This window comes from Siniperca chuatsi, linkage group LG4 (assembly GCF_020085105.1).
Source record: "Siniperca chuatsi isolate FFG_IHB_CAS linkage group LG4, ASM2008510v1, whole genome shotgun sequence".
In the NCBI taxonomy this organism is placed as follows: Eukaryota; Metazoa; Chordata; class Actinopteri; order Centrarchiformes; family Sinipercidae; genus Siniperca; species Siniperca chuatsi.
Window position 1 is genome coordinate 31,993,055 of NC_058045.1, and position 25,826 is coordinate 32,018,880.

The window sequence follows — 25,826 nt, forward strand, 5'->3', positions numbered from 1 at the left end:
CATGGTCACCAGAGGATCATTTCAGCCCAAAATCTACTCTTGACCTGCACTTTTGTCCGCGACTAGCTGTGTCTCAAAAACATTTGGATAGTTTTGCTGTGGATATTCATGTTTCCCACAGAATGAATCCTAATGAATCCCGCCTAAGATTTCCTCTCGCACTATCAGGAGGCCAAATATCCATTTAGACACAAAATAATATTAAACTCAAATGGGCTGACTGCTGCGAGATTTAATACTGTAAGCGCATTCATGCTCCCCAGTGGATGAACCCTTCTGGTTTGCATACCTTCCATGAGGTTCACCCCCCTCAGGACACAGTATCAACCCTCTCCACAAAGATGAACCTCTCAGGCTGATCGCACTGATTCTCTCAGAGGAATAAAGCATTTTGATTTTAATGAGACTTTCTTCTTTGCCGTGCAGTCGCCGTCTCTCACAAACACTAAACTCAAAGTGAAAAGGTCATCTGTGGCGTTGATGAAGTAATTCAGCGGAAAAGGAAACTGAAGCAGAGATAAATGAGGCAGACTGATGTAAGACAAGTTCACTGAAAAAGTAAATAACATTTCATCACTAAATCGCTAATGAGTACATGTGAAGCACAACATAACACACAACTTGTATATTTCTCGGCTTTATTCCAATATTAACACAAATCGTGAACATATCGAACCTGTGTGAAACGAGTACATCCACAGGCAGAGCGGCATCACACATCTACAAACGCTACTGTGGAAACAGCTTCATATCAAACAATAATGCCACTATCCTTATTCATTCACACGCACGTATATTTACAAAAAGTTCAAGTCTGACTTTATACAAAAGTGCATCAGATATAAATTTGGAAATAATATACAATATGTGTTCATAAGATGCATTTACAGTTTCCATTAGTATAAAAAAGGAGAATAAAATCAGCCATCTTAGGTAGTCTTGTGTTGTCTTTTTGTTTTATTCCCATGCCCTCAGTATTAAATACTATCACTTGGTTTTAATGGTTTCCATCCTGGCACGCTGTTTGTCTCTTGTGAATAAAATATACTGGATCTTAGAAGAAGATTCTGTTTGATTTTACAACCTGGGTCTTATTTTTTGAGGTTTTTTCTGCACTCCCAGCTTCATTGTTGAGATTTGAGCTCTCAGCAGCTTCACCCAGCTGAGCATTATGACATCATCATAAGGCATGAAGTAACGCGTGTGGTCAGGCAGGTTTTTCCACTTTTGCCACATTATCTAAACCACTGATATGGAAGTTAACACACTTTTTCAAAGCAGCACATGATTACGACAGACATTTTGGGGACATTCGCCTTCATTTTTTTTGTACTGTTTCCTGATCTTAGACTCTACTACAATACTACCACCATTAAAATAACAGTCCCAGAGTTAGCTTTAAGCTAATTTGTATCTGCAGTCCCTTCAGAGGACGTACAATCAGTGCCGTACAAGACAACCATAATTTGGACTTGGTTAACGGTCCTGAGCTGCAGTTTTTGGAGACTGTACTGGAAAACCCTGATCAAAATACTGAAATACATCTGAAATCTGAATGAAACCACACAGTAAATGCAGCTCCGGTGTCTTTCTCTCTTCCTTTCATAAACCGAAATACGTGGTTTAGATAATTGGGTGAAATTGGGGATTTATTTGAAACTTGGACGATATAAAAATAGTGTTAGTTCAGACGCAGCACTGAACCTTAACACTTGCTTTAGCAGATTGGCATCAGCTGCTTCATTCATGCATCATCAGTGGCTCGTTCATCAGCTGTGTGGCTACCAGCTGACTACTAACATCCAATCATATTCATGCAGGTGTGGCCATTATAACCTGAACCTCCTCGCCATTACTCTGCTGATACCTTCCTGCCAACGCTGCGTGCTGAGTTTTGGTTATTGTTATTATTTGTTTAATTCTTTGCCTGACTTAAATTACTTTAAGTGTGGTGCAGCATCTTGCTCTCTTAACGCACTAAATAAACTGAACTTGTTCTGTCAGAAGGCTGAAATAACTCTTGGCCGGTGCTGGTGAGCAGCTTGCTGACTGACTGGAGCTGAAGCTGGTTGGCCGATTTCCCGGTTGATAAACGAGCTTTACGGTAAACTGGGGCTGTGGTTTGTTTGTTCCTCAGCTGTCAGGAGGCACAGAGCCGCTAGCTGCAGATAGACGCTTTCGGTTGATTGAAACCTGGTCATGTGTTTAGGGGCGTGGCTGATTGGCTGACCATAGCTGTAAGTGGTTGAGCGATTGGCTGGGGGGGGCGGGGCATCAGGGTCCCTGAGTGACAGGTGGAGGCTCGTGATGCATTCAGGTGATCCTCATCAGCTCATAAAGTCCGAAATTTCTGAGTTCACCACCGTGAAGTTACACTCAGCTGGCAAACCAAGTTAGACCACACTTAATGGTAAAATGTCTAACCTAACCCCCGTTTCCTCTGCGTAAGTGCCTGTAACAACGTGCCGCGGCGGCAACAGCAACCAACCAGGGACTTTGTGTCTGCCTTCCATTATTTGCAGCTCACAGTGGTGTTTAACTGCTCCAGTTCATGCCGTGACCAAAACCACACAGGTACCGAACTCGGGATAAATTTAGTGACTTTACGAGTTGACGAGGACCGAACGAACGCAGCATCGTTGTCGCCCACACATTATAGCTCCTCTGCTGCCTTCCCATTGGCTACAGGCTGCTCCTCCTCTTCCTGTCTCCTCCGTCTGTTGAAGAAGCCGAGCTGAGCAGAAAACGGACGCAGATTTATGGTTTAAAATCAATCTACACTACAAGAGATAGCTCTTCAGCTGACTGAATGATTGGCAGCACAACATTAAACTGAACAGACGATAACTGTCGGTAACTGCTGATAACTGAGTCATACCAAACAGACTGGACCCAAAGGCAATGTGTTGTATTTCTATTATTTGCGACATGTATGACAAATTGCAGCCTGTGTGGACTAAACCAGGCCCGTTCTTTATATTAAACTGAACCAAACCATGACTGAAACCGAACCGCTGGCCAAAAATAACTTACCTTTGTTGTTATTTGACAAATAAACAAAATATTTGTGGTAATAAATTTTGATTGATGATGTTAGGGAATCAAACCTGTGTGTGTGTGTGTGTACGTACCTTCCACAGGGCCAGAACCAGTAAGGCCAGTAGCAGCAGGCCTCCCAGTGAGCTTCCCAGTATAATCCAGACGGGGACGGTGTAATCCTCCTCCTTCCTCAGCTCCAGGATTATCTGCAGTTACAGAACACATTCATATCATCTACTGGCTGAATGTAATTTATTCTCGCTGACCTTCTGACCTTCTGACCTTCTGAGCTTTCAACATGCTGCAATAAATAATCTGATGAGGAGGAAATAAACCCGGTAAACAGCAGAGGGTAAAGCCACCTCATTAACAGAGTTCACCTTATTTCCTATAAATAACTATCAGACATCACATCATCTAGATTCAAACCGGCGGAAGTTACTTTTTATTTTTTAAAGTTTCTCATAATGCAGCTAATTATTGTTTATGTTGGAAGTTACATACATATAGGGAACAAAATAACCAGGACACAACTCACACATGGGGGCAGGTTTAAAGTGCATTTTATACAGTTTAACCTCAAAAAGACTTTAAAAAAGGACGAATTAAAGGCAATTATTTACATAAGAAAGAGACGTCAAAGTATTTCACATTTAATACTCTTTTTTTTTATGTTTAAAGAGAATATCTAGGCGTATACATATCAGCAGTGGTGTAAAGTAACCAAGTGCATTTACTCAACTTCTGTACTTAAAGCTGCAGTGCGGAACTTTTGTCTCCCCCTTCTGGCAGCGAGAGTAATTACACAAACACTGTCGGCGCGTGCCGATGATGTCGTGTTCAGAAATAGTTACAGAGAAATTTCCACAGTTCAAGACAATAATCCGTTCTTTAGGCAGAGCAAATGTAACAGCTACATCGCCTACTCCACATATTTTACCAGCCTGTCCGAGAGCAGTAACGTGACGTGTCTGCCCTCAGGCCGTCTCTCAGCTCTCCAACGAGGAAAAGCTAAAGCTACACCACTGGTTATCCGTGTTTGTCCTCGCCGTCGATCGCTTTCTTGTTTTGGCAGTAATCCTTCCTCTGAACGCCGACTTTCTGTTTTATCTGGAGCTTCAGAAGCTTTTCTTGGACGCTTCTTAGGATTTACTCCCAGCTGCTGCAGGCCACTGCGTCGCTGCGGTCGCTCCAGAGCCGTGTAGAGAGAGAGTTGCGTCAACTGGCTTTATTGGCGCGACTGCATACAATTCAACGTTGCCAAAGCATATTAACACAAACTATACAATCATAATAAATAAAATAAACAATGCTCAATAACAAGGCCTCAAATGTAACGGACGTTCATTTATACGTTAAAATCCCGCACTCTCGCTCGAGTATTTCCATTTTCTGCTACTTTGCACTACTAACTTAGTTACTAGTTACTTTGCAGATTCATATAAATAAATCAAAATACAATCAGTAAATAAATTATGATTTATTATTATAGGTTAAGAAAAAGTCATTAAAATGAGCTCCTGCTCAACACTTTAAAGCGATGAACACATTAATGCATCAATAATTAGAATCCAGTAATATAATATACATTATTCTGAAATGGACCATTCTGCATAAGGAGTACTTTTACTTACTTTGAGTATATTCTGATGCTAAAACTTTTGTACTTTTACTTAATTGTGAATGCAGGACTTTTACTTGTATTTCTACACTATGGTTTTGTAAAACATCTCTTCCACCCACTGCATATAAGGCAACACTGATATGAAAAAAAAATAAAAAGCATAATAAAACAATAATTGTGATAAGTTAAATCAACACAATCAACAAAAACGTGACATCATGACCTTCATATCGGCAGAAGTTACTGCAGAGCCACTGTACTGGATGACATTATGTTGTCAGGTGTTTCTCTTTTTTTGTCCACCCCCTTTTACACACAATGGGTGGGCAAAGCGTTGTACATGTTGACTATCTACACTTCTTATTCTTATTAGCGTCAGAACAGACTGTAATAATAATTTCTGACAGCAGATGGCAGCAAAGTTCCACATCCAAGTTTATGTCTACACGCTCTAACTCTGCTCTGGTGGGAGGACAGGTGCTTAATAAGTGAGTAAACAAAGGAGAAACTCAGTGTCTTTAAATAACGGCTGGTTAGTTTGTTAATTGGTCAATAATTCTGTACTTACTGTTCATTAGTTGTTTAGTTGGTGAGTCAGACTCACTGTCAGGTAATCATCTCTGAATATGTCAGTTATTATCAGTGGTTTGGTTGCAGCAGGTGTGTGAATGTGTGTGTTTATGGTGCTGCCCTGGCCTTCCTGCTGATTAGAGGCACCTGAACCATTAAGTAACAATTAGGCCTGAAAATAAAACAGTAACATCATAATCCACAACTTAATCGCTGGTCGATATGGCTATGAGAACATTGTCTCAAAAATGTTGATAGAAATCCATGCTTGGTTGGAAAAATGTGTAATTAAACAAAAGCAGCAGATGAGGCGGCCATTCTTATTTTTAGCCCTTTCCCCTTTGTCATTGAATTGAATTAATTGATGCCATTAGATATTCTGTAGTCATGCTCTGAGCTGTGACAGAAAGAAATAGAGAAATACACTCCTGTGGAATCTCAGCCCTCTTCAGTTAGTCAGTTTGTTCATTCATTCATGTATTTATTCGTTAGCTGGTGGGAGTTTTACCTGTCTGACAGGTCTGTCCTCCTGGAGGAACATGGCACTGGACGCTTCCAGCTGGATGGAGGCAGCAGTCAGTAGCTCCAGGGACCTGAAGCTCACCTGCAACAGGTCGGGTTTAAAAAAAAGCACACAAAAGACTACAAATGGGTCCGTGTAAGGCCTCAGAAAACACTCACGGCTCCTTACAAGAGAAAAACATCCAGTTTTTGTGGATGTTGAAGGTTGAAACTTCAGATGTTCCTCAAAGAACCTTTCTGGGTTTCACTTGCAATCTACGTTTGATATTTACAAATTTCGGAGGGACTCACAGCGAGCAGAGCGGGAAGCTGAAGTCGTCCTCTGAGCGTCACCTTCAGCTCCCTGGAGGCCGGCAGGTTCAGTCTGCACCGGACCGCCAGACTCAAACTGTTACTGCGGTTCTACACACAGGCAGAGGACAAACACAGCTTTCTTTAACAAAGCCGGATTCCTGGACATCGCTCCGGCTTCCTGTATGAAACGTCATCAGTCTTACCAGCTGCGACAGGTGAGACACGTCCTCAGCTGTGACCTGATTGGTTGCTCTGTGTTGAGGCAGCATGCAGTGAGACCCAGCTACCTGCTGAGAGGAAGAGGAGGAGGCTCAGCTACGACTGTATTATATTTCTTTCACTATATAGTCTGTGCCTCAACTTCTGCACTTTTCAACATGGTCAAACTGTCAGCAGCGTAAATCTGCACCTCCGCAAAATGTGTTTTCTTTTGTTGTCGAAGAAGCTTTAAAAATGATTTTGTATTCTTTATATTCAGCAACAAGACGATTTCCCCACATTTATTTATTAAAATGACCAAAGCGTACTGAAACATTTCCCCTCGTACCTGCTCGATGCTGTAGTCTGTGATGTTCACCAGCTGGTTTTCCTGCCTGGTCACGGCCCAGATATCAGCCCTGAACAGGACGTCCTGCACTGGGAAGATGCCCAGGTTCTGGATCTAAGATATCAACAAAAACACAACTGTGTTCAGTGATGTTTATCATTTACATTTTATATATATATATATAATTTATTTATTTCCCAGAATTCCTCTTGACAACCCCAAATTGTTATGGTGCTGGATGGAACGAACAACATATTGACAAATGTCATGTTTGTCCTGAGTATTGCATTTCACTAAAATTTAAGGGTTTTGTCCTGTTTTGGAGGATGAATGCGAGTAGTAACTTTAGCGATAATGATTAGATAAGAAAACATTTCGGCTGTCTGTCTTCACCTTCATGTGCTCAGTAAATTTTACGCCAATCTGGATATTGGATTTTGATATTTTTATGTTCAAGTGAAGACTTTGGCCTAATGGTGGCGGTGGATGAAAGGCTCTGAGGAACATGAATATCCACAGCTAATTTCACGTCAGTCCGGCCAGTAAGTCACGACAGTGAGGCAGCAGGAACAATATCTGGACAATGAAACTTCACTTTATTATTTACACCTGTGCATTTCCTACTGTCACGTGTCAAAATGTCTCCAGTGAAAAAGGCACTGGACAGCAGGAACTGATGTGTGGTGATGTGACTAGAAACGTCACATCACCAATAGCTGGTTGTTTTAGGTGAATCTTAAATTAAAATGTGATATTTGTAGACTGATATGGACAGTCTACTGTGTGTCCAATTTGTCAATAAGACAGTGCTTCCTGTAACTCGCTGGACGAAGTCACTGTGTTTCTTTAACTCACATAATACGTGAGGTTGAAGGTGGGAGAGCTGCTGTCTGGTTGGTCCCAGGATGAAGAGGAGGAAGAAGAAGAGCTGTCTGCTCTGATTTCAAAACGAGGAGCTTTGGGGTCTCTGACAGGAGAAGAGAGGAGAGGAAGAGTTTGTTGTTTCATGAAATGTACTTTAAGCATCTTTAAAGGGCCATTTCACCCAAAACACGTCGGAATCGCAGCTACGTTGAGAATTTAAAAACAAAAATGACTGACAGGTGTTTCAACTAAGACCACACATCAGTTAAATAAAGTTGATAATATTTCCTAATGTTGTGAGATGTTTTTTCTTTTTACATCATTAATATGTGTAAGCACAGCAGTGGAATCATTTTAATTGATCAGCTGAGAAAATGCAAACTTCAACTCTGCCTGTAATTCACATGGTCAGAAAATACTGAATGGTCCTTCAAACCAATATATCTGATTGTTCATATACACATTTATTTTAGATTTTCAGAAGAGTTTAGATATTTCCTCATGTTTACATACTGGAATTTATCTACATAATCTTTTCCTCTGTTGCATCCTTTTCATTTCTTGCCACGATAACAGTCATCAGTAAAATGGCAGCTCCTCACTGTCACTCACCTGGTGAAGAGGAGGTCAGTTTGGTACTTCAGAGGGAGGAAGATGTCATTGATGTTGTCGTCTGGGTATCCCTCTTCTCCGTCACTGATCAACACAGACAGACTTGTGATTACACTGCATTGACCCATAGTCCTCACATGAGCCTAAGTCGAGAAGTCTGGACCCTAAAATGAACAGCCCTTTTAAAAGATCCCTGCATGAATCATCCCCTCTCAACATCCTGTTTCAACAGGAAACACATCACATCAATAAAAAAAATTAAGCTTTTAATGAGGACTTTATTAGTTAATGCAAATCACCTTTTTCTCTCCCCACGTCCTCCTTCCAAACTTCTCTTTCGCAACTCACCCAAAAATCTTTCTAGTGTTGAAAAAAAATCAAACAAACGTCAGAGTGACATCGGCTGTCTCACCTTCTGGTCGCCATGACGACCCGTACGTGATCCAGGACGACAGAACGGCTGAACTCAAACTCCAGGTGGAAAGATACCTGGACAGGAAGAGAGCGGGTTGCTTTCAAAATAAAACGACTACAATTTGAAACGATTTACGCTTCCTCTAATTAAATAACCAAACAGTTATTGAACATATTGGCAGTGGTGGAATATAACTGAGTACATTTACTCGAGTCTTTTCTTTCATGCCACTTTCTGCTTCTACTCCGCTACAATTCAGAGGGCTTTAGTTACTAGTGACTTTACAAGTTAAGATTTTTACATACAAAACATATATTATATATATAAATATATATATATATATATTAGAAAATTAACAAACTAAAACTAAGTCATTTCTCCTGTAAATCCCTTCCTGGCTGCAGCTGCTCAGATGTGCAGATCTGCTGCTTTTCCTCTGAACGACTGTAATAACTGTGATGTTTGTTAATAACGTCGAGCTTTGGACTGTCGGTCGGACACGACGACACGGTGAAGGCGTCGCTTTGGGCTCTGGGTCGTCGTGACGGCGTTTCTCACCGTTTTCACCAGTTTTCCAAACCGATCGATCGATCGATGGAGAAAAGAATCAGCAGATGGATCCAGAATGAAACTATAAGCGTGCACTCAGTAGAGGGCAGATCTCCGCCAGGTGTGTCTGGGGCCATGTGGGCAGGCTGTGTACATGCGAGTAGTGGAATGAAGTGGAGAAAGTTTTTTTGTATAGATGTATGCAAAGTTTTTAATAAAGTGTTTTTGTATAGTCTCAGTTTTCTTTAATAGTGTAACCGAGCTCACGATATTATAAACGTTTAAACGCTCTGTTTGGTCCCTCATCCCAGTTGTTTTTGAGGTTCTGCAGATCCTCCGCAGTCTCTGATCATCTCTGTGGGCAGACCGAAGCTGCGCCTCATGTGTTTCCCTCCGGGCTACGTCTCACCTGATCCAGCAGCCACAGCCTTGTTCAGAGGAAGCCGACAATAATCTGCACCACAGTCTGGGCCCATAAACTGGACTTTATTCAGACGGGCATCTGTAAAGCGGGCCCTCGGGGGCCTTACAGTGAAGGGCGGGGCTGTGATCATGTTTACAGGACGGTCATTAGGCTAATGACGGATTTTAGTCAATGACTGTCAGTCGAAGCGTATTCCTGCTCGGTTTAATCACCATCATTAGTCTGACTGTATAACAGCTGTATGATGGTCTAATAACACCTGTTTCACTAGCTGTCTGCAGACTGCCATTTAACTTAAATGATTTTTTATTATCTGTGAAGTCTGATGTTGTTCTGTATGTGTTATGCTTGATGAAATTATGCTATGAAATGATCATAATAATCACCTCTCTGGAGAGTACTCCAGAAATGTATTATTGACTTATTGGCTCTATAAAGTTGAGGGACTCACAAGAGACAGATAAAAATAATAATAATAATGGTCAAACTTTGCGCAGCAGAGGCTGAAATATTCTGACTTTCACTCCCTAGTATGGGTCAGCCTCCACAAACACTGGGTCCTACATTTCCCATAATGCAACTCAATGGTGTTTTCTGGACGTCTTTCACACGCCACATCTCCAGTTTGTAATGCAGGCCGTAAACTTTTGAAAAAAACTGATTCAACCATGTAATGAGCTGTAACTTCATTCACCACATAAACACATTTCCATCTCAATGTTTCAAATTTTTCAAAAGAAAAAATGTGGGCAAACTCCAAGATCATGTGATATGATCAAAAGCTCCAGAACAGCTACTAAATGGACTTTGAGGAGAGACAGTTTTGTCAACGAGCATGGGATGTTCACATATTCACTCTCTTGTGAAAATAACAGCTCGAGTAAGAGAGGAAATGCTCCAAACACAACAAAACACTTCTCCAAGTGAGTATTTGTAGAAGATCTGCATCGTCGGTATAGCGTAGAGATGTCAGTGGAATATAAACATAAAGGTGTATTGTTGGTTAGATTATATAATCTGTCGTTTTAACCATCAGTAGCGGTGTGTAGATGCAGCACATACCTGGGACAAAGATTTCATGAATGGAGCGCTGATGTTACAGCTCCTCTGATTGGCCAGTCTGTCCTCAGAGTAGCACTCAATCTGAATATCTGATTGGTCCTGTGGGGAAAGGGGGAGGAGCCTGCTGAGTCATAGAGTCACCATCTTCCATCTCACATGATGTGAATGTGACATAAATGTTGCACGATGAGAGCCAGCACGCGTTGCCAGCTGGAGTCAGAGTTCTAGCTAAGACACTGCAGTAGCTGCTGAACTGATCCAAAACTGATCATAAACAATAAACCAGTAAAAACCGATTTTTCCCCCTTTTCTTCCCAGTTTACAAAGGTACATTTTGCACTGCGGTCCTCGGCTCTGATAACTAACCATGTGTCTCATCTTTTTGCCTGAATCCAGCCACGTAATTAGCTCTGACGTTCACCCCGTCCACCTCAGATCCCACCACCCTCTATGCAGGCACTTCGCCCGAGCCAACAGAAAGAACACGATCCCTCACTGGCTTCCCACTGGAGCACATAACTGAGCTGCGGTACGTCCTTTAGGAATTATGCAGCAGTAGTGGGCAAGTGTTAGGCCCAAGTGCCACCCGGCCCCCATCACTTTTAGGATCAACAACTGGAGGTACCGATGACTCACCTGGGAGAGTTTTTTGTCTAACCAAGTGTTAGAAATGCTGCCACAGCAAGTTACCTAAAATTCCCCTTTTGATTCTGTCTGTCAGAGGATTCTTCCCAGTAAAGAGCTACCGGACTGCATATATAACGAAAAACTCTGATGAACTGAATGTCGGTTGCATCAGTATTATGATGTACGTTTACTGTCAGACAGACGATAGGTCCGGACATTTATTTTTATGAAAATATTAGATTATTTTCGATTTCATGAAAGTGCACTACAACACCTTGACTATGAGGCTGGAGAAGAGGAGGTTGGAGGAGGTGGAGATGTGGATGGAGGCTCCGTAGGCGTTCTCTCCCTGATTCTCCAGTCGAGCAAACACCACCATCCTCCTCCGCCCGGTCTCCACAACAAACACCGAGCTCTCTGACGCCACCTGATGTCTGCAGAGTGACCAGGCGGCCCGGTCCCTCGAGCTGCAGAACTGCCTTCAGGTGAAACACAGAAACTATTACCTGGATTCCTTAATACATGATAATGATACATGTGTGTTTATGAAGACTAGGCGTTACTCACTGAACGTCCATGAGGTCAGTGTGACTGTGGAGGATGAGGTCGGGAACGCAGATGTCTTCCTGCTCGCAGCCGTTCCAGAAGGGAAGCTTCGGCAAGAAAAAAGGATTCAGTCACTTCTCTTTGATGAGGCTCCAGAAACACTTCATTATGACAGCACGTTCATTCGGAGCCAAAGCCCAATATATTCACAAGACTAAGAGTCTGCAGCCATGCCAGGGCCTCTGTGAGGTTGTGCAGTGATGCTTTGAGATAAACGCTAACATGAGCATGCTAACATGTTTAACAGGTATAATGTTTAGTTTAGCATGTCAGCCTTCTAACATTTGTGCAGCTGAGGCTGATGGGAGCGTCAGCAGCTCTGCAGGTGTTTGGTCAGAAACCAAAGTGTCGGGCACGTTAACATGTCGACCTGATGGTGGCGCTAGATGGAAAGTCAGAGGATCAGCAGAGTGATTACAGTTCATCCTGAGGGGAGCATGAATGTCTGAACCAAGTTTTGTGGTAATCCTTCCAAAAGTTGTTTAGACACTTCACTCAAAACACACATATCAACCTGCTGGTGGCGCTAAAGGAAAAGTCAGGGGATCAGTAAAATCAGTAGGATTCATCGTCCGGATATCTGTGCCAAATTTTATGAAGATCCATCTAATAGTTGTTGAGATGCTTCAGTCTGGACTAAAGTGGTGGACCAACTGACAGAGAGGCGACATTGTCATCCGCAGAGCCTCGTCACAGGTGTTTACCCTTTACCCCAAATCAGTTTTTTTTCTGCCAAGAAGAAAATTCTCCAAGAAACAAAAACTAATTGTTAGCACGCTGGTCGACTCCTCACTTTAGTAAAGTGGTTGGTTTGAAAATCTAAGCAAAACCACGGCTTCCTGGTCGGGACATCTGGAGCTCAACAAAGACTCAACGACAGACTCTGAGAGACAAACGTGACACCGCCTGGATGTAAATAGCAGGACAAACTCTCACCTCGGCCCTCAGGATGCTCGGCCAGTCGGGGTCCAGCACCGGCCCCTCGTCTGGGCTCTGCAGCCCCGTCTCCAGGACAACCACAATGGGACGTCCGTAATCAGTCGTCTCCTGTTCAGAGAAACGGTCGGCCACAGTGTGAGTGATGTTAGTGCGTTCAGGGATTCACGCGATATCCGACTCACTTGACTTTTTAGTTAGCGGACAATTAGGATTTGTGCGTTTTGTGTTTGTTTTGCGTGTCGGGGGGTATTCTGACCTGGATGGAGAAGCCGAGGCGTTGGCAGCTCTGACCTCCAGTCGGCAGAAACAGACTCTTGGGCTGCTGTCGGTCTGATTCGTCCAGAACAGCTCGAGGAGGAAAACGCCTCTCATCCAACCCCAGACTGTACCAAACAGCTGGGAGGAGGAGGAGGAGAAAGGGGGCTTAAAACAGGCAAAGCAATCCAGTCTTATCCAGCTCACATGCAGCACAATGAGACTGTAAATACATAGCGAGCAGACTTTACAGCTCTTTCAGGTGATATGAAAGAAAGTGATGTCACCTGGTGTGCTCATTAGTGCAAATTGCACTTGTTATGTTTCCAAATGTTCTGCAAGTTTTAAGGGAATTTCTGAAAAGTTGGCAAAAAAAAACACGAATCAGTGTTTCCATCGACTATTGTTATGTGAACCTACCCAAGCGGACGTAACAAGATTACGTAACCGAGAACCGGTAACTCTAATGTGTCATTTTTTCTGTTTCAAACTTCGCATCCATGTAAATTTAATGAATGGCGTTTTAAAAGGGGTTGACATGCAAGAAAGGTCCCTGGTTGGACTCAAACCAGGGATACATAGTAGTCTTTGCGTCCTAGACCACCAGGACACCTCTGTTGTTTTAATTCTTCCTTTTTTGGTCTTTCTTGAGAAGCGGAGGCCTGTAACAGGAAACGGTAGCAAGACATATTACTTCGTCCACTGTAGAGGAAGCAGAAGCTGGTGCTGAGAAAATATTGTTTATTCAAAAATTAACTAAGAAATTACAAATTAAAAGAGGGAATTTGGTACTAAAAAGACACTTGTTGTTGGAGGCAGAAAGATGAGACACATGGTTGTCTACACTTTTAGTTAGCAGTGACAAAAATCTATCCAGTTGAATTGCACATCAGTAATTCAGCTGTTTAAGTCCAAATAAAATGCACACACAGGACTAAATATAAGGGTAATATGTTCCTAATTAAAGGTAGAAGGTAATAACTTCTTGTTTGTTATTGATTAATAAAGTCATGCATTTCCTGCTTCCTGTTGGATGTTGTTGCTGAGGGCGTAACTGCAGAGCTCATTCGCATGTGTTTAACAACTGAAGTTGGGTTTTGTTTTATGTGTGCTCTGAGAGCTGAGCTGAGCTGCTTCGGTCCAACACAGTTCATGTTAGAAACGCCACGTCTGCACTTCAAGAAATAAACTCCAGTAAATCTTAAAACAAAGGGTCAGATTTCATCAGCTATGGCTCCCGTCCTCTATCTGTCTCACTGAAGCGTGTTTGTTTGATACCGCGTGGCGTGACGGTGTGTATCTGTGCATGCGTCCCTGACTCTGTATGTGTGTGTGTGTGTGTGTGTGTGTGTCTTAATGTGTGTGTCTAATCCGGTCCAGATGATCGGGGGGGGAGAAGAGGATCTGATGCAGAGAAAGAAGAGAGGAATTATGAAGTGATGGAGGGAGGAGGAGTGACACAGTTTAACGGCGGCTGGCTGGGGTTAGCATGTTAGCAAGGTTTCCATGCAGCACATCTGCGGCCGATTACACAGAGACACGACAACAGCTTCACAAAGCACTGTGGGAAATCTCCGCCGCGAGGAGACGACCACGACAAGGCTTTCCACATACAGACACCAAACATCTGGATGATTGTCTTGTCATAAACGTCCACACAGCTGGAAGACCGGACAGCTGTAGAATTCAAGTTTTCGCTTCGTTCATCCAGACAGGGTTCGAAATTCACTTCCTCTCCTTTACAGTGGAAGCTGCCGGGTACAACCACAACCTGCTACTGAGCAGTTCGGAGTTAAATGCTTTCCTCAAAGGCACATCAACGTTAGTCGCTAGGTTTAGGAGGGAGGGTGAGAGCCCGGTCACACCGTGACTGGCCAAGTAAATTTGATTCCAACATGATCTCATGATAAAACGTAACTAAATGAGTGACACACTCTAAAACAGATTAGGTGTTGTCATTGTGAACACTGTTCCTCCGGCACAAATGAGTTCAGTTCAAACTCAGTTCAAATCTGAGTTCAACCCAGCTGGTCTGCCCTGACACTTGTTTACTGATGTTAATCCGTGGTACGTTTGTGTAATGCTTTCCTCATCAACGTTCGGCTGTTTACCACCATCACCAAGAAACACGGATGGTGCCCGTTTTGACATTCGCAGGGAAACTAGAGAACAATGTACGGGCGGGTGGAGCCATGACAGCTCGACTGAAAGAAGTGCAACAATCCACGAGGGCCACAAAGAAGTGAAAAACAAGTGCCATTCCTCCATTAATCTCCTCGGAAATAAAATATCATGTGGCATAAACATAAAAGGATGAACTCACAAGGCGGCCCCGGGCCAGCAATGAGCTATTGGGCTCCTATTGACACCCTGTTCAATAAGCGAGGGGGCTCTTATTAGATATGTGTGGCAGTTGCCCTCTTTGCCCAGGTTTGGTAATCCCACTTTGGCCATCAAATCAGACTTGTAATGTTAATGTTCAGGCAGAGTAACCTGTAGGAGTCCAGTGTGTCCCCTTCCAAGCGTGTAGGAGAAACTACAGTGCCCTCGCGAAAAACACAAAAGGCCCTATCCAGAGCCGGTGTTTGGTTTGTCCGTTCTGGGCTACTGTAGAAACATGGCTGTGCAACATGGCGGCCTCCGTGGAAGGGGACCCGCTCCCTCTGTAGATATAAAGTGCTGATTCTAAGGTAACGAAAACACAACGATTCTTATTTTCAGGCGATTAAACACTGATGAAAACGTGCTTTTCTGCCAACAGAGCTTCCTAAATGTTCCACACTGGACCTTTACGTGTCTGATTTGACCATTTTATTAAAAAAAAGACTGCCAATCCAGCTCGATTCATTAAAACACAATGACAAAATACAAACAATAGCAAACATTTCTCACATCTCAGCCAAAAAAAGTTTTTACTGTGTGCTCAGACAGACCGTAACAGGGAATTTTAGATGTGGTGTGATTGCATAAAAAGTAAACGGAAATATGCAATTTAAAGCAAATTGACTTGAATTGATGCAAAGATGAAAATCCTTCAACTTGAGTGAAACATTCCCGTGTATCCGGGGCTTTATGAATCTGCTTCATAAACGTACAGAGGTGAGAGAGCAGAAGGAGAGAGATGGAAAAAACAGAGAGAACTTGAGTTTCTGGTGAGTTCTGAGATCAGTCAGCGAATAACGCGAGGCGACCCATAATTATTGGATGGATAGCTGGCAAGTTTTGACTTCCTCTTAATTTTATTGATTAAAGTAAAACGCAATAGTAACATTTAATGTTTAACAGTAATATTTATTTTAGGCCCTGTGAAAATATGCCTGAACTCGGCCGGGTCGCAGGTTGAATCTGTAGTTGCCGTGATAATACAATCACAAATCCATGGAGAAACTGGTGCATTAGCGTGTGCCTCCCACCTACCAACATCCGTCCTGGTCTTGGTCCTGGTCTTTGTCCTGGAGTCCAGACTCAGACAGACAGTAACAGACATGCAGGTGACCTCCTTCCCTCCTCGCTGACAGTCTTTGTTAAAGATGTTGACCTTCTCAGGTTCAAAGGTCAGTTTGGCCTGAATCCGCACCACACCACGAGACCTGGAGGGAGGAAACGTGCTATCATCAGGGACTGTGTTTTCTGTTCACTTGTATTATTTACATTGTTGGGAGTCAGTTACCATTTGGTTTTGTTACATTAAGGTTTAGATTAATCCTAGGGAATTAGGGTTAGGCAAGTAGTGGTTATGGATATGCTTCAGGGGAAGCTTCTAAGGAATTAATGTAAAGAAATATAATGTCTACCTAAGTGACAACAAGAGTTTACAGCCATGCTAGCAGCTCTGTGAGGCTGTACTTAGATACAACAGTTATTTGGGCACGTTAGCATGCTAACATTTGCTAACTGGCACTAGAAAGTACAACTGAGGCTGATGGGAATACCATTAGTTTTGCAGGTATTTGGTCATAAACCATAATCAAGACAATCCATATTTCACTAAAAAAAACATAAATTTCAACCTCATGGTGGCAGTAGAGGCAAAGTCAGAGGATCATCAAAGTTATCAGGGTGTGTCCTCTGGGGACCTTGAATATCTGTGTGTGTGTGTGTGTGTGTGTGTGTGTGATGGTCTGACCAGACGATGACAGCAGCTCCCAGTGCTCCCACTGCGAGGTCGACGAGCCCGTCTCCGTTGACATCCAAAACCCCGTGAAGACTTTGACCGAAATACTGCAGACCTGCAGAGAAACCCTCAGCAGACAGACGCTGCAGAGAGAGAGAGAGATTTTTTGTTTCCTGCTCAGATTCCTTCTATTGGCTGAACTGGTTCAGCATCTGTCACCTGTCTGTACTGGTGTTGGATGGCTTTGTCCTGGCCATAAAAGACATAGACCGCCCCCTGGTGGTCGTCCTCCAGCGGTGCTCCCACCACCAGCTCCCTGAACCCGTCCCCGTTCATGTCGGGTATCTGGGCCAACGCTGAACCCAGCCTCGAGTTCTGAGCGCGAGAAGCCTCCAGCGCCCCCTGCAGGATGACTGATGTCTGGAGGGAGAACGTTCAGGTTTGTTTTCTCTTTCACTCCACCGTCTGCCATGATAAATTGGTTTTATGATACGATTATTAACGATGGTTGCTTTTGTTGTAAGACGTTTGTTTTGCTTCCCCATCTTTAAGAAATCCTCTTGTGATTGACTCTGCAGACAGCCAATGAGAGTGAAGCCTTTGGAGGCTCTGAGCAGCCAAACAAACTGTGAGGATCAACCCTGCGGCCGTACACGTGGTGTGCCTGTGTGGAGTTACCTGTGGCGTGACAGTGTAGATGTAAACCTTCCCTCTCTCCCAGCCCTGGCTGTAGAACATGGGTGCTGCCACTAGCAGCACGTCCGTGTGTCCGTCGCCGTCAACGTCCATCGATAACAACTCACTGCCGAAATACGACCCGATCTGGAAAAGAGCAAAACAAAACGTGAGGAAAAAAACAATATATGTATGAATATTGTAAACTGTATTGTTTATTATAGTAAAGTAGAGATGAACAGAGTAAGGCAGTTTTCCCACGGGGGTTTTTCTGTTTGGAGTCTGATTGATGGTCATTCCTCAGAGTTCAGTAAGACATAGAGAAGACAGAGCATGCTGAACACAGAGCACGCTGAACGCAGCACGATAAACACAGAGCACGCTGAACGCAGCACGCTGAACGCAGCACGATAAACACAGAGCACGATAAACACAGAGCACACTGAACGCAGCACGATAAACGCAGAGCACACTGAACGCAGCACGATAAACGCAGAGCACGCTGAACGCAGCACGATAAACGCAGAGCACGCTGAACGCAGCACGATAAACGCGAGAGCACGCTGAACGCAGCACGATAAACGCGAGAGCACGCTGAACGCAGCACGATAAACACAGAGCACGCTGAACGCAGCACGCTGAAACGCAGCCACGATAAACACAGAGCACGATAAACACAGAGCACACTGAACGCAGAGCACGATAAACACAGAGCACACTGAACGCAGCACGATAAACGCAGAGCACGCTGAACGCAGCACGATAAACGCAGAGCACGCTGAACGCAGCACGATAAACGCAGAGCACGCTGAACGCAGCACGATAAACACAGAGCACGATAAACACAGAGCACACTGAACGCAGAGCACGATAAACGCAGAGCACGCTGAACGCAGCACGATAAACGCAGAGCACGCTGAACGCAGCACGATAAACGCAGAGCACGCTGAACGCAGCACGATAAACGCAGAGCACGCTGAACGCAGCACGATAAACACAGAGCACGCTGAACGCAGCACGCTGAACGCAGCACGATAAACACAGAGCACGATAAACACAGAGCACACTGAACGCAGCACGATAAACACAGAGCACACTGAACGCAGCACGATAAACGCAGAGCACGCTGAACGCAGCACGATAAACGCAGAGCACGCTGAACGCAGCACGATAAACACAGAGCACGCTGAACGCAGCACGCTGAACGCAGCACGATAAACACAGAGCACGATAAACACAGAGCACGATAAACACAGAGCATGCTGAACGGACACAAGACTAGTTTTCTAGACTGTTTCCGAGTTCAATACATTTAATGACGTGTGAAAGTTGGCATTGAACTCTCAGGGATAACAGCCTCACATTTTGGAAAAACCTCTCCAATCAGCTCTACTGTGAAAACGCATTACAGTAGTCTAAAGTAGTCTCATCACATCTGTGGTTGGTCCTGGTTTGACTGTCCGGCTCATCATGGAGACAGCCATGTGTCGCACATGTGTGGATACATACATACACAGTGTATTAACACCGTGGTCAAGCCAATCACATGCTAATCAGGTACTTAACAGTGATGAGGGAGGTGCAGCCAGAAAACAACAGGCCTGATTACTGATTACTGGGCCATCATGGAAACTATTAGGTCAGTTTCAGGTGAAACTAGCTATTAACAGATACTCAGGTAGACTCCTTCCTGAGGGCGGGGCTTATGTAACACAGTAGCTTAAATTTCTAGTTCCCGTCCCATTTTTTCACAATTGAGAATGACTTCCGGATGGGAGCCGAAACGTCTTGAGTCTGAAAACAGTGTCCAGATGACTACGACTGAAACCTTTTCTACGACATACAAAGGTATAATATCTACATGCTTCTGCGTGTGTGTGTGTGTGTGTGTGTGTGTGAGAGACCTGCTCTCCCAGCAGTGCCTGCAGGATGGTCAGGTTTCCGGTGTTCTTCAGGGTGAAGACGATGACCTTGCCGGTGTGGTTGAACCTCGGAGCTCCAGCAATGTAGAGCTGAGAGCCGCGAGACGAAATGAGTGAACCCACCGAGTAACCTGAAACCAGAAACAGAAATAGAAACAGACCAATGGCAGTCATAAACCCGAGATTTTTTATTCCTCCATTTCTTTCCCTTATGTTTCCTAGATAACACACCTAAAGATGGTCGAACTGTGTGTCCAACATTTAGCCACTAGCTGTGTTGAAAACTGTTCTGAAATGATTCTAGTGACCCTCCCATGACTGTGTGGCCTTTCCAATGGTTCCACCCTCAGTTTGAATTACTGCTAATGGCGAAGCTCAAAAGCTTAAATAATCATTGTGTTGTTTGTTTTGTCCAGTACTTTGGTTTTGTGAGACACTGTGTAATGATTACTGCAGCCTCGAGGGGGCACCAGCAGGGTGTTCAATTGAAAGTACTTCAGTTTAACGCTAGATGCATACAGATGCTGTCAAACTAATCAGGCATCGAACTCAAAAAGACACAAGATACAAATATAAGAACAGAGATAAGTGCAGTACAGGTTCTGTCATTTTACACGCCGTTACCCAGATAGGCTGCGTGGTTCTTCAGCTCATCTGGAAACTCGTCCTTATAGGAGGATTTTGGTGGAACGACTTTTCCATGTTTAGTTTCTTTCAGCACAGCTCCGTTCCAGTCGTAGGCGCCCACCGCCCCGAGCAGAACGCCATCCTGACGGGAAGACTTGGATGTTAATGGAGATCACTGGAGCACAATGTAGCACTTTTATATAACAATGAGAAGAACTCAAAGAGCAGGATGACATCCCAGTGCTAAAGCCTGGAAGTGTTCATGTGTTTAGCATCGAATGAATCCATCAGTGGAGCCGTTGACAAACTTATGCAAGTTGTGATTCCAAGTGGGATCTTTACTGACTGTATATTTTTACGTATGCGGACTGGGAATGTTTTTCCCATCGTGCAGCTCAAGTAACCGAAACACAGAGCGGTTCCAGCTACTTCCTGAGTAGATTTTACCATCTGAAAGCTGAGCATCCCAAACACTCTGAGGTGACATAAAATTTGATCTGTAAGGGCCAATAAAGTCACTCAGCTGACCCAAATCCAGAAGTGATCTCTATTGTGGAACACAGTATCCAGTTCAGTTAATATACTCGTGATAAAAACTTAGATTTAACTAGAAATCAAGTCGTATAGCGGAGTGTTGACGGCGCGACCACCATACACCGTGACGCAGATGCAAAACTCGACATTCAAGGCCGCAGTCAAGCGTACTTTGGATCTCAGGTCATAAACAAGTCAGTATGCATAAAGTGGCAGTCCTGTGATTGAAAGTAGTCTCAGCATTGAAGCACTGAATCTGAACTTTGATCAGAGGTCTTTGTTGTTTGCAAACTTTCCATCCTGCTTGGATTCATCACTGGACGCGTTCAGTGTAACCAGGATGGCTACATTTTCTGCTCTATCGCTGGGTTTGTTCCTCTTTGCGCTGGTGCAGGAGATTAAGTCTTTCAGGTCAGAGAACTCCAGTCCGTCTGAAGTCACAAGTCATCGGTGTTTGCTTGAGGTCATCGTCAGATAAACCTTCTCTTTCTCTTTGAGGAGACAAACTAAAATGTAACGTCTGGTCTCATCTGGCATTATGAATCAGGCTCAGTCAGGTCGGATCTCAAAGTAATAAAGAAGAGTGATACCACTTCCTTAAAATGATCCTACAACTAGCAGGTGGTTAGCTTAGCTTACCTAAGGCAACCAGTCTCCACAGCAAGACAAGCGAATAAGTTTATATCCCCAAATGTCAAACTGTTCCTTTAAAAACACGGCTACAGAGCCTGGTTCAGGTCTCCGTTTGATGCTAGACCTCTAGCCTCTACCCACACCTCATGACCAAGGGCGGGGGGAGGGGGAAGTAGTACAAATCCTGCTAATTGTGTCAGCATCTTTGGTACAACAAATAATTCACAGACACTGAACTCAGCCCAGCCATCAGCAGCTTCAGTATCGTCCTTAAACTCAGTCAAACCATCTTACAACACGTGTGCAGTCAGTCGCACACTCAGATGAACTCAGGCGGTCGTAAAGTCCAGATATGAAAGTTATTAAAGCGTTGAGTCATAGTCTCTACGGGCCAGTGAGTCAAGGACCACAGTGAATGACCAAATCCTTGGCGACGGCAGCGCCACAAAGCATCCCGCCTGCTGGATCTGAGCCGCACATGGACTGACTCTGGATCTGCAGATTCACTGTTAAATGTCAAAACGCTGCTTTTGTAATCCTGTAGGAGGGAGAGGAGGACGGTTTTCCTGCAGGATGACTCGGTCAGAGATGATACTGTGACGTCTGTTTTCCACATCAGTCTGACTTTGTCCTGATTTCACATTTTTACCTTTTAATCCTGAAACTGAAGCGCAGGAAACTCTTTGCATATTTGCCTGTGTACGAGATGGTGCGCATAATTGTTCATGAATGCGTGTGTGTCTGTGTGTGTGTATGGGTTGAAGTCTGTTCTGCCATGTGTTCCTGCATGTATTAATATGTGTGAGTGTTTTGTTGGCAGTTTTACTTTCAGGAAAACCATCTGCTCTGTGTTACACATAGAAAGTTTCCACGACACCATTTTCACTCCTTGACATTGGAATTCAGTCGAATATAATTTTCCCTGGACGAGAAACAACAGAAATATTTCTAGAAGCTTCTTATTCTGCAGCTTCAGACATCTGTCAGGACCAGAACCAGACCGATACTGGATGTTTAAGGATGATACTGATACCAATAGTTGAGAGTTTGTTAGAGTAGTTGAGCTACTCACTTTGACTAAATGTGAGGAGAAACCAGCCTGAGCCATCTGCAGACCGAAGCCTCGACCCTGACTGCTGGTTCCTGCAAAACAGAAACACAGCAAAGACTGAGCTTCACGCAGACATCATCCTGTTACTTTCACATTTTAATAAAAGCCATTTAAAGCTCAACAGCTTAACAGACCACATTACAGCTCTCTGCAGCATTTAGGTCTCTCGTTTGGTCTGTCGGTCTGTACAGCTGATTCACAATAGTTCTCACCAGCGGACCAATAGAAAAGTGAAACTTCTGTCCACTTCCATCATAAAAATTCACATATGCAGATTTTACCTACCTAGCTTAAAGGTGCTATTGGTAACACTGATAACATCCAGCCACTAGATGGCGCCCTCCCCCTCCCCCCTTCCATTCCAGCGGTTCCCAGTTCGTTAACCTGCACATTTCATGGTCGAGTGGAGTGAGACTCAGACTCAGTCGCATCAAGTGATGACTCTTTCGTGATAAAGTAAAGAATTCATTTAGCAACATGTAGCTATACATTAGCTATAGATTTAGGTGACTTTGTGCGGTGGCGTTTCATGTAACGTTATCTATGGTAATCTGAGGATATGGCTAGCTAGCTTTAGGTAACCCTTTTCCCCATCATTTAATAATTATAGGGGCCCTGTATTGCAACACTTACCGTAAAATGACATTTCAATCATCCTTACACTGTAAGACATTAGCTAAATATTAATATTTTGATCCAATCAAACAGTACAGTACAGTATATAGTAGGGATGCTATTAAAACCCACAGCGCTCCACATTAGACGGACAGCTACAGTAAAAGTTGACGTTAGCTAGCGTTAGTGTTAGCGTAGTGTTGACCTGACGTTAGTCGAGGTGTTTTCTTTGACAAATCTCATAGCGGATTATAAAAACAGCTGAGCGCCACACAGCAACAACGGCTACAGGGAGAAAGGATTTTTATATTAACGTGAGCTCAACGCAGCTGGCTACATGGCTAGCTAGCCACAAGCACCTCAGCAAAGTGTCTCATAATAGGGCTAACGTTAGACTGCTATGAGATGACACCCTCAGTAACAGTCACGTTTTGGGTCTAAACATTATAACGAGCAGATTTACAGTAGTTCTGAACTTTCATTTACCTTCGACATGCCACATTGGTAATATATTGGGATCCCACGTGCACTGCGTTCTTAAAGGACCATCTTTTCATAAGCGGACCAGTCCACCACAATCAACTTGCCCTGCATAAACTTGTACTGGCCCTGGACCACTGGTTGTGACGGACCCTGGCCCGCTTCTAAATCCCCTCTGATCTTCGTTATAATGTTACATTGTTTGAGGGAACTATAACTTTAGGTAACTGGAAGCAACCGTCACTAATGCTAACGTAGCTCCTCAGGAATTGAAGCTGTTATTTTTCTAATTTTGACAATCTAACTGGTGACAACGCATTAGTTAAGGTTTTAAGGACTATGGCTGTCGGTAGTTGTTGTTTATTTTGTTTAAATATGCAGAACTGTCATTTTATGGGTTATTGTTGTTCGGACGATTAAGCTAATCTAGCTAATATGTGCTAACGTCAGTGTCCGTTTTTTAGGTAGTGTGCAGTGGGTTTATCAGAGCTTCTTTGATGAAAAACAGCTGCCTGCTGCTGCTGAAAACAAGGTTGATGTGAGCACTAAAGACAGAACCAAAACAGTAAAGTTGCAGTTCGTAAAACCAAAACAATGAGCTGAAAGCCGCCAAAAGGTTCTGTAGAGCTGAGAGGAACTGCAGAGTCGGGTAAAAAAAATCTCTGTGACCCCATTTACATTATACATAGTCAGCTTATCAGGTTTTTATGGGTAAAAAGTTACAAGTTAGCTGTCACATGAGTTATATTATCAATGGGCAAATAAGTACGGTATTTAAAAATCACTAAACGCAGCTTCAGACATTTAACCGATGAACAAAGATTTAACTTGTTGAGGGTCAGCTGACCTTCCAGAGAGAAAATCCTCTCTCCCAGTGCGTCCACGATGTCCTTCAGCGACGACTCGTCTGTCACATTGAAGAAGTGCTTCTCATCTGGGTCGCTAGCAATGAACTTGATTTCCTTCAGAAAAGCTTCAGGGTTGATTCCCCGACGGTTGTAATAACCCAGAACCTGGATGAGACCCAGAGGAAACACTCAGGACAGGGGCTAAGAGTTTTTATTGTCCAGAGACAGAAATCAACAAAGTGGTTTTGGTGCATGTGCTAGGAGAAAAATCGATAGAGCCGGAAGTAAATTTTAGGTTGCAGGTAAAGAAGGAAGGCAAGATCCCAGGATCATAAATCTAAATCAGGACTAGACAGGAAGTCAGACTGGGTCAGCAGGGTATTTGGGGGTTGAAGGTAAAGAGGGACAGACTCACAGCGATAGCGTACATGGTGATGTTGTCTCTCTCGCTGTCAGTGACAGCCTGCAGCAGCTGTGGACTGTCATGAGATTCTCCGTCTGTGATCACGATCATCACCTTCTGAGCGCCGGGCCGGCCCCCACGCTTGAACGCCTCTGACCTGCATGGCAAGGAAAAGTGACAGACTGTATGTGAGTGAACCGGGCCGGTTACTGTGTGGGGTTTATTATTATTCACAAGGGAAATAATTTCGTGTCGTACCGAGCCACGTTGATCCCCAGCGCCGTCCTCGTCTCCTCGCCACCCCGCTGGTCGATGCTCCTGGCGGCCTCCACCACCTCCTCCGCCGTCTGGTACTCACCCAGACTGAACTCGTGAACCACTGTGGAGCCGTACTGAACCACACCCACCTGCAGCCAAAACACACCAAAGCTCAGTCCAGACCTGAACTCCTGCACACGAATGTATCGCCACACCACTGCTGCAACATCTAACTAACCTACTCAGAGACCTTTGTCAGCCTGTAGGTCAGCTTCCAGTAAAACCAGTCTGCTACTGGTGGCCTCTCAACTGCAGCAGATAATGGTTCAAATCTTTGCTCGAGCACATGTCAGTGGGAACTGTCGAAGGTAGGAAGACTATTTTTCATTTACTCTTCTGGCCAAGATGTTTAAACCCAGCTCCAGATTCAAAACGTCACCCACTGCTTCCACTACTTTAGCAGGTTTCCCAGTTCTTAGTTGCATGCTGGGACATAACTTGACACGTAAATCCAGACTACTACAGCTAATCAGCTCAGTTTTCACTACAAGTTTTGAGTTTGAAAAACATCCAGAGAGTCAACCGAGCCTGGCAGACATTTGTCAGAAGAGTCAGTGAACTGCAGGGACTGTTTAGCCGCATGGTGACGTTACCTCT

The 25,826-nt window shown here is 43.9% G+C and overlaps 1 protein-coding gene across 2 annotated transcripts in view; it reads right to left on the reverse strand.

Moving 5' to 3' along the window:
• Nucleotides 1–621: 621 nt before the first annotated feature.
• itga11b (integrin, alpha 11b) overlaps nucleotides 622–25,826 on the reverse strand; it is a 44,966-nt gene continuing 19,761 nt past the window's right edge. The window contains exons 7-30 of one of the 2 annotated variants that reach the window (XM_044192609.1): nucleotides 25,170–25,318; nucleotides 24,924–25,068; nucleotides 24,508–24,673; nucleotides 22,527–22,597; nucleotides 20,285–20,429; nucleotides 19,643–19,791; nucleotides 17,742–17,885; nucleotides 17,283–17,483; nucleotides 17,076–17,206; nucleotides 16,367–16,539; nucleotides 12,951–13,090; nucleotides 12,692–12,802; nucleotides 11,717–11,802; nucleotides 11,424–11,628; nucleotides 10,523–10,621; nucleotides 8,485–8,561; nucleotides 8,073–8,156; nucleotides 7,452–7,563; nucleotides 6,597–6,710; nucleotides 6,253–6,336; nucleotides 6,047–6,157; nucleotides 5,742–5,837; nucleotides 3,132–3,245; nucleotides 622–2,734 (exon numbers count right to left, since the gene is read on the reverse strand). In XM_044192609.1, the coding sequence (XP_044048544.1) occupies nucleotides 2,654–2,734; nucleotides 3,132–3,245; nucleotides 5,742–5,837; nucleotides 6,047–6,157; nucleotides 6,253–6,336; nucleotides 6,597–6,710; nucleotides 7,452–7,563; nucleotides 8,073–8,156; nucleotides 8,485–8,561; nucleotides 10,523–10,621; nucleotides 11,424–11,628; nucleotides 11,717–11,802; nucleotides 12,692–12,802; nucleotides 12,951–13,090; nucleotides 16,367–16,539; nucleotides 17,076–17,206; nucleotides 17,283–17,483; nucleotides 17,742–17,885; nucleotides 19,643–19,791; nucleotides 20,285–20,429; nucleotides 22,527–22,597; nucleotides 24,508–24,673; nucleotides 24,924–25,068; nucleotides 25,170–25,318 (2,988 nt within the window). In that variant the 3' untranslated portion in view covers nucleotides 622–2,653. Of the gene's footprint in view, nucleotides 2,735–3,131; nucleotides 3,246–5,741; nucleotides 5,838–6,046; nucleotides 6,158–6,252; nucleotides 6,340–6,596; nucleotides 6,711–7,451; nucleotides 7,564–8,072; nucleotides 8,157–8,484; nucleotides 8,562–10,522; nucleotides 10,622–11,423; nucleotides 11,629–11,716; nucleotides 11,803–12,691; nucleotides 12,803–12,950; nucleotides 13,091–16,366; nucleotides 16,540–17,075; nucleotides 17,207–17,282; nucleotides 17,484–17,741; nucleotides 17,886–19,642; nucleotides 19,792–20,284; nucleotides 20,430–22,526; nucleotides 22,598–24,507; nucleotides 24,674–24,923; nucleotides 25,069–25,169; nucleotides 25,319–25,826 lie in introns of both variants that reach the window. The other variant, XM_044192607.1, reaches the window with a different exon arrangement.